Here is a 17,469-nt window from a genome sequence, read left to right on the forward strand (position 1 = left end):
ACATGAGCAAAATTGAAAAAACAGACAATAGTATATGTGAAATACTTAACATAATAAAGAAATAAGATGCTGATGAGATTGGTAACTACATAATATACTTATACCAACCTAATCTGTATATTTCTCAGAAGAATGTATCTTCTTCAGGATTGCTCTGTCTTTGGCCAGCTTCTCCATGAACTCCTGGCAGGGGAGGTTGAAGTTTGTCTTCACAATAAGCATGGCCTTTGGTAGGAACAGTGAACCTATTTATTGCTGCTGTCCAAAGATCATTAATTTGGGAGAACACTCTCTCGACTGGTGCATTACTTCCAGGTAAGCACATGACAACAGACGCTAATCTAGCCAGGTTAGTGTGTGGGATGTCGTTCTCTTTGAAGTGGGTAACCACCGTGCTCCATCTCTGACTAAGCCGTGTCTCAGATGTTTTCCATTCTTCAAGCGATCCCCCTTTAGGAACTCTTGCAGGCCAGTAACCTTGTCACACAATGCATCCTCATTGATGGTCACAGTGGGGCATTTTTCCTGCAGTGTGCCTGCTGCCTTCTGGATCTCTTCACACAGAGGTTGCCTTTTTAAAAGGAGACCATGTAAATATTTTGATTATCTGTGTGCTTTCCCCATGCTTGCAAGTAGTTCACAGCCATAGTGAAGAATGATTGGGATGTTTTAAGAAAGCTCTCTTTATACATGGCTCTATTTTCCTCTAGCTCTCTCAGAAGTCCTCTGACAAAAACTGGAATGAAGTTGTCATCTCGTCTTGCAGTGAATTTTGCCTCAACGTTTCTAAGAATTGCAGCGGACTCCACAGCACAGTGGTCCTGGCCTCCAAGCATCTTGATCGTGTCACTGAATACGGTCAAGTTTCCATGGACAAAGGCCAGCCAAAGTTCAGTCAGTGGATCTTTGAACACTGTTCACAGGACAACAGGGCATTTGTCTTCAGAAATAAAAAAGGATTTCAATGACACATACATTTTCAGCACTCTTTCTAGAGCAGGGAGCATGGACATCCAGCGAACATTGCTGTGTACTAAAATGTTATGGTACTCCTGGCCAACAAACTCACAAAAGCCCTTCAGTATTTCTACTCTGACGGTGAAAATATGAACATATCCAAATATCTTTGTGAGCAGGTACTCAACATCATATCCAAATCTGTTCTGGCCGTGTTATGAATGATGTGGGCAGGACAACCTAAGCCAATCACCTCCCGCTGCAGAGCATTTTTAACTTTGGTATGGACATTGACCCTCCCCAGCCTATTCAGTCCTCCAAAGTTGGTATTTGTTGTCGGCAGAGAATGTCTTCCAGGTTACATTTTTAGATGACCACCAGGACCTCAGCTGCAATTTCCTCTGCTGTTTCTCCTCTCAATTCAACAAAATCAAGCAGTTTTGTTTCCACAGATGTGCTGCCATCATATATCTTACATATCTGACTACTATTGGCAGCAGCTTTACATGTCCATGATTGGACGCATCAATGGACAGGGACACAAATTCAACCTGGTCTAGATCCTGTGTTACCAAAGTAGTTGCCCATTGTGCACATTTTGTTCTAGCACATGTAAACTTTGGCTCATAAAGCTTCCATGTCAGTTCTGCTGTGCAGTCCATAGATCTGTAACTAGGATTGTGTCGCATAGTGTGGTATGCAAAGACACCCTCCTGCACAGCTAAACCATATTCTTCTTGGGAAGGCTCTACCTTCTTGAAGAATGTGGTGACAGAGGGCATACCAACACGGGCAATCAGAGAGGCTTTATGCTTTTTCGTCTGCTGATGTTCTACCACTGCCGTTCTTCTCCGGCTGCCAATTGAATAAGAGTAATTACAAAGGGTGCAGTGAACAATTCTATCGTCTTGACCTGAGCTTACTAATGGAAATTCTCTCATCATGTTGTCATTAAAATGGCATTACCGTTTCTTGGAAAGAGCCATTGTATCTCCTCTGTCTGTTCTTCTTCACTCTCCTTGTGTCACTCTTCTTACTCTCTTAACTTTTTCTTCTCCTCCAATCTCTCTCCTCTTTTCTTCACTCGTCTTCCTTTCCTTCTCTTCACCTTTCCACCTCACTCTTCTACACTCTCCTTGCTTCCCTCTTTTTACTCCCTTAATTTCCCCTTCTCCTTTCTCTCCAATCTGTATTAATAAACAGCATACTATTAGATCAAATACTTTGGTTAACAGATTCCCATTGCTTGCCTAATGTTTGTATTTTATCTCAAAAACATTGTTTGGAATAATACATTGTCAGGCTCTGTAACCATATCGTTACCTTTCCTCCTCTGTCTCCTTCACTCTTCTTCCTTTCCAGTCTTCCTCCTCTCCACTGCTAATGTTATCCATGAACATTTCTAAATATATTTTCACACTACTTATAATGCCAAACCATTAAAATTGTAAGATACAAAAATATTCTCAGAATTAATTGTGCATTGATTTAATACAATCATATTTTCAAAATAGCCCGTCCACTGCATGTTTACATGTGAAAGTTTTTTAACCTAGCTACCATAACAGTAGCTAGCTAACTTAGCTTGCTAACTTATTCTACATAGCTAACGTTAGCTAGCATAACCTATTTAAAACCTTATAGAACAGATCATCTATCTATATAATAAATTGTGACATTATAACATCACTAGCTAGTATCTCAAACGATTGACCTGACTTGAAAATACGTTTCTGGTAATGTTGTGGATTCACTTGACACTTGCTAGCTTCTGGTCGAGTTTTCCACAGCAGTTTTCTCTAAAACTATCGCGAGCAAGTAGTTAGTAGAAGAAGAAGAGTGAATGAAGCTGATATAGCGAGCAGCCCCCTCTGCTGGCCTAAACAAGCACAACGCGATTGAGACGTCAACCGGTAGGCTCCCCTGCCCGGTCTTTCTTGCCAAGTAAAATATTTCACTTTGCAGTCTGTTTTTAAAGCACAGTTAAAAATGGGGACATTTCCGGGGACACCTCCAGCCTTGGACAGGCCACCAAAAACGGGGCCCCTCCCCGGAAAACGGGGACGTCTGGTCACCCTATCGTTAACAAAACACAGTAACCAACAGGAGGGGGCTACCTAACCTTGCCCCTTCTTCTGTGGGGTTTATTGTGCATTAACGCCACCTACTGTACAGGAGCGCCTCTGCCTCCCACATGTCCTAACTTTAAAATAAATACAGTACCAGTCAAAAGTTTGGACAAACCTACTCATTCAAGGGTTTTTCTTTATTTTTACTATCTTCTACATTGTAGAATAATAGTGAAGACATCAAAACTATAAAATAACACATATGGTATCATGTAGTAATCAAAAAAGTGTTGAACAAATCAAAATGTATTTTATATTCTTCAAAGTAGCCACCCTTTGCCTTGATGACAGCTTTGCACACTCTTGGCATTCTCTCCACCATCTTAATGAGGAATGCTTTTCCAACAGTCTTGAAGGAGTTCCCACATATGCTGAGCATTTGTTGGCTGCTTTTCCTTCACTCTGTGGTCCAACTCATCCCAAACCCTCTTAAATGGGTTGAGGTTGGGTGATTGTGGAGGCCACGTCATCTGATGCAGCACTCCATCACTCTCCTTCTTGGTCAAATAGCCGTTATACAGCCTGGAGATGTGTTTTGGGTCATTGTCCTGATGAAAAACAAATGATAGTCCCACTAAGCGCAAACCAGATGGGATGGCGTATCGCTGCAGAATGCTGCGGTAACCATGCTGGTTAAGTGTGCCTTGAATTCTATATAAATCACCGACAGTGTCACCAGCAAAGTATCATCACACCTTCTCCTCCATTCTTCACTGTGGGAACCACACATGCAGAGATCATCCGTTCACCTACTATGCTTCTCACACAGACACAGCGGTTGGAACCAAAAATCTCAAAATTGAACTCACCAGACCAAAGGACAGATTTCCACCAGTCTAATGTCCATTGCTCGTGTTTCTTGGCCCACGCAAGTTTCTTCTTCTTATTGGTGTCCTTTAGTAATGTTTTTTTTTTTGTAACAAATTTTACATACACAATATATGCAAAGGTATGTGAACACCCCTTCAAATTAGTAGACTTCAGCCACACCCATTGCTGACAGGTGTATAAAATTGAGCACACAGCCAATCTCCATAGACAAACATTGTGGGAAAGCGACCTTACTGAAGATCTCAGTGAGTTTCAACGTGGCACCGTCATAGGATGCCACCTTTCCATCAAGTCAGTTCGTCAAATTGATTCCCTGCTAGAACTGCCCCGGTCAACTGTAAGTGCTGTTATTGTGAAGTGGAAACGTTTAGGTGCAACAATGGCTCAGCCACAAAGTGGTAGGCCACACTAGCTAACAGAACGTGACCGCCGAGTGCTGAAGCGTGTAGTGTATATAAATCATCTGTCCTAGTAACACTCACTACCGAACACTCACTACCGAGTTCCAAACTGCCTCTGGAAGCAGTGTCAGCACAATAACTGTTCAGGACCTTCATGAAATGGGTTTCCATGGCCGAGCAGCCGCACAAGCCTAAGATCCCCATGCGCAATGCCAATCATCGGTTGGAGTGGTGTAAAGCTCATCGCCATTGGACTCTGGAGCAATGGAAACGCGTTCTCAGGAATGATGAACCACGCTTCACCATCTGGCAGTCTGATGGACGAATCTTGATTTGGCAGAAGAACACTACCTGCCCCAATGCATAGTGCCAACTATAAAGCTTGGTGGAGGAGGAATAATGGTCTGGGACTGTTTTTCATGGTTCTGGCTAGGCCCCTTAGTTCCAGTGAAAGGAAATCTTAACACTGACATTCTAGATGATTTTGTGCTTCCAACTTTGTGGCAACAGTTTGGGGAAGGCCCTTTCCTGTTTCAGCATGACAATGCCCCTGTGCACAAAGCGAGGTCCATACAGAAATGGTGTTGAGAAGGTGTTGAAGAACTTGACTGGCATGCACAAAGCCTTGACCTCAACCCCATCGAACACCTTTGGGATTAATTGGAAGGCCGACTGCGAGCCAGGCCTTATCGCCCAACATCAGTGTCCGACCTTACTAATGCTCTTGTGGCTGAATGGAAGAAAGTCCCTGCAGCAATATTCCAACATCTAGTGGAAATGCTTCTCAGGAAGAGTGGAAGCTGTTATAGCAGCAAAGGGGGGGGGAGCAAATCCATATTAATGTCCATGATTTTGGAATGAGGTGTTCAACGAGCAGGTGTACACATACTTTTGGTCATGTAATGTATTAGTAAAGACAAGATTAAATTGAGAATAGTCTGATGGGTGAAAATATGATCACTTGATGAAAGAACAGCGTCTGCAGCCTGAGGCAAGTAACAGAGCGCTAAAATAATCAATAACGTACAGTCACATCATGCAGCCCATATATGTTTGATTTAGAAGACATTCTAAGGTTTGAGTAATTCACAGCTAAAGTTGCCAAATAACTCTGAATCTAGCATATAGGACCTGTTTCAAATGATCAATTTAATGTGCATTTGGTCTGGAATGGGAAAAATATCCTTTCTATTTTATTCAGTTAAGTTCAATTATATTATTCTTAGTATAAAATCATATAATATAAAATAATGGTAAGCATTATAAGCATATATTGTCTGACAAATGAACAAGCCTAAAGCCTCTGGCATGGCCCATAGCCAGATAACGTACAGTAGGCCAACTCATATTCTGTTCTTCTGAAATACATTTTCTTCATATCATAATGTTTATTTAGACCTGCCTAAAATAAATAATACATTTATTGTTATGGTGTAGGCAAGTGGTCACCAACTGGTTGATCCTGATAGACTGGTCGATATTCAAGGCATTCCTAGTCAATCACCAAATATTTCTACAGAAAAGCCCCCCCCAATTTTTTTTTTAATGTTGTGCTGTTGGCAGTACTTAAATGAGAAGCCCTGCGCACCGGGTAGGCAAGTGTTCCCATTTTGAACCATTTCATTTATCTGAAAAGACAAACCTTGCCTACCAGGTGGACCTGGAGATCTGTAACTAAATCGAGACGGTCAGAGAATCCAATAAAGAGCTGGTGTTTTTATCAGTGAGTTCATGTTTAAGTTTTTGATTCAGCACTGTCAATAATGTTTTTATTCAATACTATTACAAAACATAAAACCTGCTTCTCCCTACTTCCGCTGCAGCTGCAATGAAGGAGTATCTAAGTGTATTGATAGCCCTGCGATTTTATTATTAGCAGCTCGTCGTGTCTATTTTAATATCGAAGTACAGTATATTTCATTTTCTCTAGTCATAGGCACAACATGAATTTGTGCATGAAGCATATGCTGTGTTTCGCCATCAAGTGAAAAAAGGTACCCCCCCCTCTCTGGTCAGCCTCACCGGAGGAAGGGAAGGAGAGAGCAGGGACCGTGAGAAGCGGACACTCTGTTGCTCTCGCCCCCCTGCGGCTGAGATTAATGCAAGGTTCAAAAGAACTGGGAACTTGTAAATCTTCGACTTCCGAATTCAGTGTGTTCAAGACAACTGGAAATGGGTGGAGGCCTGGAGATGCTAAATGTGTTTATGTTGATTAACGGTCAATTACCGTGAGACCGGCATTCTTTTACAAGACAATAACCAGCTGACAAAATGGCATGACTGCCACAGCCCTAGGTGCAACTCGGTTTTAGAAAAGTGTCTTAATGTTTTGTACGCCCCCAATTGCAGGCTGCAAGTGCACCCTTCTCACGTTGACACACAGAACATTCAATCCTGGACTCTTCAGGCCTTCATTACAGTAACGTTTCCTTTTTTGTTACGAGACCCTTAATAATCTTGTTTGTTCAGCTAAGTAAAACAGAATGAAAAGCACTCAGATTGTCAGTTGAATAGTTAAAATATGTAAATAGGTCTTTAAAAAACACGTAAAATAGTTAAATATAAATACGTTTTATTCATTTTCACTTTGAAAGGAAATAATTACAGCTCATCAATAACTGCATATTTATATATAGAGTGGCAAGACCATTTAAATGAAGAATGTTGATAGGATAATTTATAGGTGGCCATATTGAATATATTGTACACAACATCATTTCATACTTATCTATACATGGACCTCTGTCAAACAGCAGGATCTCACATGACAAGTAGCTATTTCACATGTTCATTTAAAACTAGGAAAGAGATTAATTTTGAAAGTTTGAGCAAGAGTGCAAGACTTTAAAGCTGTGAGAAGATTTAACGATGTAGTGTTAGAATGAAAGGCCTTACTGTACAAAACAATAATAAGCAATACCGATGTCCTAATGTTGATGCAGTTGCAATGGGTCACCAACAGGGGGCAGTGTCTCTCCCATCTGGCCATATGATGAAAGTTAAAAAGCCTTCAGCAAAGTCATCAATAGCAATATTTGCCACAGAGGTGTCCTAGTCAACCGCTTCTTTAGGAAGAGTCCTGTAAGGTTTCAGAAGTTCCTCCATCAACGCCCTCCATGGACCAGCCACCATCAGACTCCGATGAGGGCCTCCTCCTTCCCACTTCCGACACTAACGCTCAGCAACATTTGACTCCAGCAGGTCTCAAACTGTAGGTTCCACACAGAAGAGCGCAGACATCCAACTATTGTTCTAACAGTTCCAGCCCTTTAGATGTGGGAGCTAAATACCCAATACTATATACTCAATACACCAATACTGTATCAGTGACATCTTCTAGTACATGTACCGTTTATGTGTTGGCAAGAAAAGGGCATATACGTGTTTTTACATTTCTTTCACAGGGAGCATCTGATCTCAAGGATTGAAGGATTCGTTATTTTGTCTAGTAATATTGTTTCTCCACTTTCGTATCACAACATTGTTTCGTGCAACATAACACCTATGGGTTTCTGATATGGGCTACAGTGTCTGAAAGTATAGGCCTAAGGTATTCTCTTGCTTTTTTTCACCCAATGGAGTTAAACACCAAGAGCCTCATTTCTGTCTCATCTCATCAAACTATCAGCTCAGACTCCATTTGAAATGGAAGAGTTTTTGGAATGAGAAGACTTTCCCAGCACTGTACTGTACTACAACTGGCGAACAACAGAAAGCACACACACTTGGCTCATTTAGGCAGGGATAAATACATTGCAAAGCAGTCCATGGTACCGCTACCCCTGCTAAACAAAGACATTATGTCTTCTCTCAGTGGGACAGAGAGTCTTATTACCCGGTGTCTCTTTTCATCCACAGTGGGAGGTAGGGGATGACAGGCCTCAGTTTGGGCCTAGGTACTCTGTGTTCTCTGCGGCCGGGATGTGTCCGTTGGCATGGGTCTTGACGGAAGGGGTGAAGTCCTGCTGGTAGTCTGGGTTATCTATACTGTTCGGGGGTTGGTATTTCTGGACGCAGTGGAGACCGCCATTGGAAGTGGGGGAGAGGCCATTGGAGCTCGGGGAGGAGAGACCATTGAACATGGGGAAAAGGCTGTTAGCGGTGGTGGTGAGGACACTGGAGGTGATGGGGGAGAGGAGAGAGGGCTGGAGGGTGTTGAGGTACTCAGGCCCCACTACCTCGTTCTTATAGCAGTTCAGGTACTCTGTCTCTGTGTCGTCTGAGGAGATGGTGGGGAGGAGGGTTCGAGGGGCACCGGGGTGCTGGTATACGGGGTTCATCATGTCCGACACTCCATTCTGGTTCATGTAGTCTGTTGAAGCGAAATAACAGAGATGAGTTACGACAGCAGGTAAACAACCACTCTGTGTACTAAGTGAAGACATCAATTTTAGTTTTCTAAACAATGACAGAAACGCTCTACAATGACCTACAGCCATTGCCTAGCAGAGGTCCTTCTTTTCAAAATAAAAGCGTTTCTGATAGGAAAACTTCACAATGTATCACTATTTCTTAGGAAGTGAGCCATGTTCTCGGGTTAAGACCCTTTGGGAGGTCAAGGGGCACACTTGCCTGGAGATGGCTGGAAGGCGTGGTCCAAGAACCTGTCTGTGGGGTCAGCAATGTACCGGAGAACCATGCTTCCTTCTCTGACAGGGAACCCATTCTACGGAGAATAAAATCCGTGTTAGCCCAAAACCACACCTTAACTGCAAAGTATCATATGAGTTAGAGATGAGAGCTGTTGTTCCATACTGTGAAAGACTCTGTGTCAATGCTACAAAGTTTGCTTTTCAATTCACCTCAATGTTACATTTGTGATGTGTGTCTCTCTTACCCCATTTCTGCTGTGGCACAATCCAATGCTGCTGTTCAATGTGCTGTTTTGGCTCTGAAACACAGATTTACACCCGAGTCAAAAATTACATTCCAACACATATGATAAAACACCACAAAAACACAAATAAATATCCACATTTCTGTAGGCCTACTTCTATTAAGTTGTTGTTGGTTGAATTCTTTACAGTGATGTTTCAAAAGGTCAAAACCTTTTAATTTCATTACTGTGTATGAAGAAGAAGGTGAAATAAAAGCGACCACAGTGAATAAAAAGAGTGACAAAACAGCTCATCCAAATGTAATTGTTGTCGAGAGGCTGAATAAGAGGAAATTAAAACAAGTTAAGCAGGGAACCATCTGCCAAAGACTACGGTCCAAGTCCATAAAAGGCTGTATAGTGTACCCAAACGCTTCTATTATATAAGCAGGTTCCTCCACTTGTATTCTGGCAGAAAAATATTTAACAAGTAGTGCTGCCTGCCTGCGAAGGTAATCAAAATTAAAAGCTTATGGAGTAACCAGCCGGCTTTCTGTGGCAGGCATACAGCCCGGATAGCCAACACTGGACCTCTTGGAGTTGAGTCTGAAGAGAACAGAGGAGGAGAGAGAGAGAGAGAGAGGATTTCTCATCATCTCAAATGCAATCAGTCAAGGGGCACATGGGAGGAAGCGGGGGTGAGGGAGTAGTGGGGGAGTAGGGGGTCAGAACAAGGACAGGGGAAGAAGAAGAGTCCCCCTGATGACAATTTACCAGGAACAGGAAGTGGGCGATTGAGGCCTGTCTTGTTCAAGCCAGGTATAACACGGTATAAACGCCCACGTAAATTCAATTTACTCTTTCCTCCCCGGCCGACATAAACCAAGATTCAATTTCACTATGATTGCAAAAGGGGCTAACTAAGAACTTGAACTGGGATACGTACTATCAACATGACCTGGCCTGATTTAATCTTGTTAAATACAGGATCAATAAATAAATAAAGAGATTGTTCTAGCATTTGCGTAAACAATTGACCACAAGGTTGTTGGTTCTAATACAAGGTGTAGTAGGGAAACCTAAATTCCCTCCAGTAATCTAAATTGCCCAATAAACGTCAATTTCACCCTGCCAAAATGTGAACTCAGTGGAGGTGGATACCAACATTCTGCAGACCCCTTCTTTGTAAAACAACAGACAAGAGCTGTGAGCATAAAAAGTTAGATGGAATTCATTTTCTTTGATTCACTGCAATGATGCATTTAATCCAGTTTCTTTAAAAGACAAAAAAAAACTCTGATCTGTGTTAGAAATGAGTGTAGAGGAAGAGAGCCAGTGGCTGCTGGATGTTGGAAACCTTTTCTTTGGGCTAGTTTCCTGGATATAGATTCAGCCTTTTCCTGGGCAAATCCCCATTGAACATGCTTTTTAGTCTAGGAGTAGACTATTCCTGAGAAATAGTATCTCTCTGTCAATTTGAGCCTCGTCCCCAGGCTCAAATTGCTGGTGCATAGAGCTGGTAACAACTTGAAAGGGGTGTGGTGAATTAGCTGTATTAGATGGGACTTTTAAAATTGGCGAAAATCGTCAATCGAAATAAATGTTCTATCCCATTGACCATATTATTTTTGGGAAGCCCAACTGATTCTGAGTTCGGGCATATACAGTTTGTATGTGAAAACTATCGAAGATGTGTACTTTCAGATTTTCCAAACTCACTTAAACCTTGTTTAAATCACTTGTGCTGCTCATGCTTTGAAGTCGACAATGTAGTGGGGAGGTTCTGAGGGTTATGCTAGATGGTGATTGGATGAGAGATCAGCCAATTAAAACCGTCAGTTGCTTCGTCTGCTCCTTCCATAGACTTCCAGTCAAGTCCCATTCTGAGGCACTGTGAAACCAGACGGTTCGACAGACAGAGCCGGCTAGTGGACGAATTACAAAGCAGTAGATTATGGCTAGCCTAGTGGATGTGTTATTTTACCATAGAGTGTAGGAGCTGGGTACGGGAGGTACTGGGGCTGGAGAAGAAGCTGTGCTGAGGTACCAGGTACTCGTCTGCGTCCACAGCGTCCTCCATGTCCTCTCCACTGATTAGGCTCTGGTAGAACTTGGTGTCTGTGGGACTTGGGAGGTGCATTCGGTCGTCACCCTGGAAGAGACACACACATCAGCACCCAAAGACCAGTCCGAAAGAATTATAGAGTAGGTACGTGTTTGTTCACTAAACTTACAGTGGCTGAGTGAGTTTAATCGGTTTGTGTGGTCTGTGACCCCACAGTAATTCATGACAATGAGTTACACCGCTCACCTGGATGACAAGATAACGTGGGGGATCCCGCGCCATCTTGGAAAACTCAGCTATCAGCTCCCGGAAACGAGGCCTGCTGTCTGCGTCGATCATCCAACATTTGACCATAATCATGTAGACGTCTATGGTGCAGATGGGAGGCTGGGGCAGCCGCTCCCCTTTCTCCAGCACCCCTGCTATCTCATTGGCTGGGATGCCGTCATAGGGCTTGGTCCCAAATGTCATCAGCTCCCACACAGTCACACCTAAACAGAGATACAGTGAAATAGATCAGAGGCACAATCAATGACCTAATCTCAGTTAAAAACGTTCATTACTGTCACAAAAAAAAACGTTTTCACTTGTGGGAATTGGCCTGTTTGGATAGGGCTAAACTGAAATGTTTCTTACAGAAGAAATATGAAAGGCATATGCATAACCGCGGTAGCAAATGAAAGGGAACAGCTTGGAGATGATGGGACAATTATTAGACCAAAGGTGAGGACACAACAGTTCACCTGACACAAGACTGAATCCAAACATTTCACTGTTGATTTTATGTGCATTTTACATTTACTGTACTTTTCGCTGCATTTGTTGATAACAAAATCAGAAAATATTCTGGATACATTCAGTAACATGATAAGAATATTCCTGGAAAATATGGGGTAGGTGCAACATAAAACAGAAAATTGACAAGGGTTTGAGTGAAAGAACTAACTGGTGCCTCCATGTGGCCACACTCCTCTCCAAAGTGTACACAGTTCCTAAGTCATTTCAATACACTTTCATGACTCAAAGAAGAGTCTTCAAATGTAAGGTGCTCTTTTTGAGCTCTCCTAGATGTGCAGTTGAGGAACTAGAACAAGCACACTTGTGTCACGTTCCTGACCTGTTTTCTGTTATTTTTGTATGTGTTTAGTTGGTCAGGGCGTGAGTTGGGGTGGGCATTCTATGTTTTGTGTTTCTATGTTTAGATCATTGGTAATTAGCCTTATATGGTTCTCAATCAGAGACAGGTGTTTGATGTTTCCTCTGATTGAGAATCATATATCGGTAGGCTGTTCACACTGTTTGTTTGTGGGTGGTTGTCTTCCGTGTTTGTGTCTGTGCACCACACGGGACTGTTTCGTTCGTTCGTTTGTTCGTTCGTTTGTGTCGTCTGTTCCAGTTCATGCGTTCTTCGTGTTATGTAAGTTCGTTTGTTCGGGTCTGTTTGACTTTGTTTATTATTTTGTATATTCTCAAGTATGTTTAGTTTTCGTCTTGTCTAATAAATATTCATGTCGTATCACAACGCTGCGTTTTGGTCAAATCCCTACTCCTCCTCTTCGTCTGAAGAGGAGGAGGACATCCGTTACAACTTGTAGTTGTTTTGTTTGGAACACAACCCTGCATCCCCGCCTTCACACAATTACTGTTGTTTACGCAATCCAAAAACGCCGTCATGTATAGCATGTTACTGTACACCCACTGCATTCCAATTTATGCGCTTGTCAGTGCACAAACCTGCCATTTTCAACCCGTATAGAGGTACGAGTGTAAAGGGCTACTTATAGTGGCATAGGAACAATCTCAGTTAAAGTTAAATAACTAGGGAACATTACTTTGTTTTCATTCCAGAAAAGCTGATAGGCAGATACCAACAATGTCAAGTTACTTTCTAAAACCCCACAGAGTCAACATCAGTAAGTTGGATGTGTCCTTAGGAGTGGGAGTTGGCAGGTTCCATTGGTGTTGGATCAGTTTGAAAAGGAAAGAGGAGGACCAGAAAAAGGAGAGGAGGATAAAAAGAGGGGCTTAGGAGGACTGGCGGGTGGTGCTGCCAGGGCCTGCTGATGTCTTTGCCTTGTAGAGTAGAAGACACAACTTCAGAGAACCGGATCTGGAGACCGGCCCACAGAGCGGAGTGTGTGTGTGTGTGTGCATGTGTCCAAACTGTGTGTCCAAACCAGGGGTGATGTGTGTTAGGGACATTGCTTTGAGGTGGGAGGTTTCAACATTCTAAGACATCGGAACACCAGGACCTGCCGGTGTAAAGTTAGATCAGCGATACCAGATACCCGTTTCTCTAATCTTCCAGATACTCAAAACCCCAATACTCCTATCTGGATCTGATTTGAACAGTTCTGATTAAGTACATGATCCAGAAACAACATTTATGTATCTGGATTTACACAAGCACTGTGGTTAATTCCGGCATTGACATGCATTGCTGTATATCCAGTATTGCTAAATATGTATGTTAAATGGATTCGTGCATTAATCCTATTAAATAGTGTGGGTATGTGGGTTCCTGACCATAGCTCCAAACATCACTCTGATGTGTGTATTTCCTGTGGAGGATGGACTCCAGTGCCATCCATTTGATTGGTACCTGCAGAGAGAGGGCTCTTATGAGTTAGGGTTCACAAGACCATACTGAGGTAGTTCTTCCAGATGGCCAATACAACATTAGGTATGTCGGTAAAGTACAACAACTGTGTTATCAATAGACTATATTAGGTCGGGATGGAAATAGTAAAATAAATCACCATCATACAGAAAAGAAAGAAATAAACGGGACCATAATATTATATTTACTTGACAAAAAATGTGTTCCTTGTGTTACATTTCTTCACAGTAATTCAATTCAATGAGTAATGTGGGGAGTGAGGAGCAGACCTTTCCTCCGTCTGCGTGGTACTCCTTCTCGTCAGCGTTGAGGAGTTTGGCCAGGCCAAAGTCCGTGATCTTGACGTGCTGAGGGGTCTTCACCAGGACGTTCCTCGCTGCCAGGTCACGGTGCACCAGGTGACGCTCCTCCAGGTAGCTCATCCCCTGTGGCCAACCACAGGTCAAAGGTCAAATGAGGAGGTAGAAGCGAATGAGTGAGTCTATGGCCATACATGGGCCCTGTTTTAAGCATTCTAACCGTATTCAAACAGAGAGATAGGGCTACAGCACTTTTTAGTGACTCATTGTATTATTGTTTTAAAAAGGTCAACAAGATGTCAAGTGAACGTTGAACTGTAGGTGTCTATAGGAGTGTATGGACATATATGGCCATTCCGGACTTTCCACTGACTCACTGTTTGATTAGATTTTAATACACTACACTGTGACTCATGGGTAGTCTTAAAGGGCCAGAGTTTTGGTCAAGTCACATGGTTAGGAAAGAGGTCAGAGCCTTATCATAGTCTGGGTGCCACGTTCCAGTTTCGCCATTTATGCCTAACCCCGTCATGATCGTTGTGTGACAAGACAGCAACAAGTTTTCTAAATCAAACACAGACTGACACCAGATCTGTATAATTATGTTGCAGAGCATGACAGACGACTTCAGGACAGGAAGTGCACCCAGCATTTTGTGGTTTGAAATTCCAAATGTAGCCGTAACAAGAGTAAAAAAAAGAATAGGAATTTTCACAAACACACTTTTCTTTTGGTTAGTTGGAAAAACAACAGCGTCTTGGAAATTCACTACATTGAATGAACACATACTGCCAGGTGTCTTAAATGCACCATAGTCTTACCTTGGCGATCTGCACACACCAGTTGAGGAGGTACTGGGATCCGATGTTGTCCTTGTTCTCCTTGACGTAGTCCAGCAGACAGCCGTAGGGCATGAGCTGGGTGACCAGCTGCACTGTGGAGGTCAGGCAGATGCCCAGCAGACGACACACATGGGGGTTGTCCACACTGGCCATCACATAGGCCTCCTATAGTCGGTTAGATATAGTACCAACATTTATTCCAGGGCAGTACAGTATACAGCCTTTAGGGCTAGGGATGCTGGCATCCTTCTAGTGTGCGCTCGTAAAACTCAATAATGATATCTAAACATGAACCATTTCAACAACTGACAGCTTGAAGACAATGTACGCTTACGAGGCAGATACGTAAACGTGCAAGACTTTTTCTTTAAGAAAGCTCTTGACCATCGTGGTACGAGGTCAAGAGAAACATCACTGCAAAAACATCAGCTAGCTGTCCATGCACTCTAAATCCTGAAACTGAATATTCACAGAACCGTACCAGACCTGGACTCAAATCATATTTGATATCTTTCAAATACTTAGGGCGTTTGATTGAGCCTGCCTGGAGTGCTAGATCGGTGGGGCATGAATTTGGACTATTCTATTGGTTCCATTGCGCCAGGAAAGCTCAATCAAGTGAAGTCAGCCAGCCAAAGTATTTCCGAATACTTTATGAACCCAGGTCTGGATTGTGTTTTTTAAAACTGCAGTTACTGGAAAAGACGTTAGATTTCATTCCAGAAAACCTTAACCTTGAATTAGTATCCTCCTCCCACGCCCCAACCCTGGTCCAAACCTTCTCAATGAGTTAATCTAATTTCCTACGCTCCCACTGAGAAAATGACTTCTAGAAACCTGACTCCATTTCCCATTTTCTAACTAAATGTTGTCATTATTTCAGCTTCTTCCTGAATTGAAGAGCATGTGCTTGGAATTAGTGTCCAGTGACATGCAATAGTGGCTGTATAGGCTACTCAATAACATATTATGCCGCTAAATTAGGTAAAAAAATGAATTTGCCAACAAATGTTTTGTTTGAAAGTGCTTGTAGAGTGTGGTATGGGTAACCATCAATGAATGTATGATACCATACTGTGCCTAATAGCACTAACTTAGATTATACTGTAAATCAGATATAGAATGTCTTTATATTTGGAAGATACCAGTTCGAACTCCCATGAACAAACATCTTTAAGCAGGGATCAATCCTGGTCCTTGAGGGCCGAAACATTTCTGGATTGTGTTTCTACCAGCCTTGTCTAAGAGTGAAGTGATATAGAGTGATATAACTCACGTCCAAGATCTCCCTGTTGGCTTTAGGTGATGTGGCCTCTCTTAAAACCTTAATGGCCACAGGAATCTTCACGTCCTCTCCTTCAGGGACCCACAGGCCCTGCACGACACACACACACACACACACACACACACACACACACACACACACACACACACACACACACACACACACACACACACACACAGTACAGATGTTTTCATGGTCATGTCAAAAGGTCAGGAAAAATTCCAGGCACTAAATAATCATACGAAAAATTAGTGTACTTTAATAATTTCTTAAAGGTTTGTTTCGTTACAGTGGAACGTGGGAAGGGCAAACTAACTGGTAGTTACTGTGGATTGGATTATGATGCAGGATGTGGTACGTTAAATATGTGGCTGTTAATTGCAAAATTGACAACAGACGTAGATGTGGTTTTAAAGGGTGTTGGTTTATACGCAGTCGTAACACACATTCCCATTAGCTCCTTCACTACAGTACAATCCAAGACACTGGAGTTCTCTGAACGAAATCTAGAAAAAGTTAGCGCTTGTATTTACCTTGTAGACAGTGCCGAAGGCCCCCGATCCCAACACTTTGATCTTCTTAAACTCTGTCTCTTTGAGAATGCGGAGCAGAGCCTGGTTGGGCGCCTCACCACTGGGGGTCAACGGTTCAACTAACTGTAGAATAGCAATAGATGTGGATAAGGACAGTTTACTTTCTGTTCACTTTGATGCACTATCAACAATGACTACATTCCATCCGAAGAAATCCCTTAAAGCTCAGTGGTTCAGTGTCTGCCTCTCACCTCTCTCTCCTGGAGTAGTCTTCGCAGGGTTCTCTTCCTCTTGATGTGGCGTCGCCGCAGTAACACGAAGACAGACAGGCCCATGATGAGGAAGGCAAGCAGCCCACCCACCACACCAGCTGCGATCACTGATAGGCCAGAGTTACTGCATGGGAGACAGGTGGTGGTAACCAAACAACGCAGAGAAGGAAAAAAACGACATACAAATGATAAATGTCCAGTAGCTTAGTGAACTTAGTGTTTCTAAGTTTGAGTACAATTTGAACAGTACCATTGTAAGTTACTGTTCATGATAAGAGTCAATTGCTTACCCTATAGACTGACAGCCTTTCAGACCAGGACCGGTGCATCTGTAAACACATAAAGCACGTATGAACACGTGTCCGTTCCAACACCTCTACATCTATTTTTTTACTGAGACATTTCATTTTTTAAATTCA

The 17,469-nt window shown here is 42.6% G+C and overlaps 1 protein-coding gene across 2 annotated transcripts in view; it reads right to left on the minus strand.

The window, feature by feature from the left end:
* Nucleotides 1–6,873: 6,873 nt before the first annotated feature.
* Nucleotides 6,874–17,469, minus strand: part of LOC129824193 (epidermal growth factor receptor-like) — a 74,980-nt gene continuing 64,384 nt past the window's right edge. For both annotated transcript variants that reach the window (XM_055883644.1, XM_055883643.1), the window contains exons 16-27: nucleotides 17,341–17,379; nucleotides 17,030–17,174; nucleotides 16,779–16,901; nucleotides 16,237–16,335; nucleotides 14,940–15,125; nucleotides 14,089–14,244; nucleotides 13,726–13,801; nucleotides 11,446–11,690; nucleotides 11,119–11,286; nucleotides 9,156–9,209; nucleotides 8,891–8,984; nucleotides 6,874–8,630 (exon numbers count right to left, since the gene is read on the minus strand). In XM_055883644.1, coding sequence (XP_055739619.1) covers nucleotides 8,200–8,630; nucleotides 8,891–8,984; nucleotides 9,156–9,209; nucleotides 11,119–11,286; nucleotides 11,446–11,690; nucleotides 13,726–13,801; nucleotides 14,089–14,244; nucleotides 14,940–15,125; nucleotides 16,237–16,335; nucleotides 16,779–16,901; nucleotides 17,030–17,174; nucleotides 17,341–17,379 — 1,816 coding nt within the window. In that variant the 3' untranslated portion in view covers nucleotides 6,874–8,199. The remainder of the gene's footprint in view (nucleotides 8,631–8,890; nucleotides 8,985–9,155; nucleotides 9,210–11,118; nucleotides 11,287–11,445; nucleotides 11,691–13,725; nucleotides 13,802–14,088; nucleotides 14,245–14,939; nucleotides 15,126–16,236; nucleotides 16,336–16,778; nucleotides 16,902–17,029; nucleotides 17,175–17,340; nucleotides 17,380–17,469) is intronic.

The sequence above is a fragment of the Salvelinus fontinalis genome, chromosome 26, assembly GCF_029448725.1.
Source record: "Salvelinus fontinalis isolate EN_2023a chromosome 26, ASM2944872v1, whole genome shotgun sequence".
Taxonomy (NCBI): Eukaryota; Metazoa; Chordata; class Actinopteri; order Salmoniformes; family Salmonidae; genus Salvelinus; species Salvelinus fontinalis.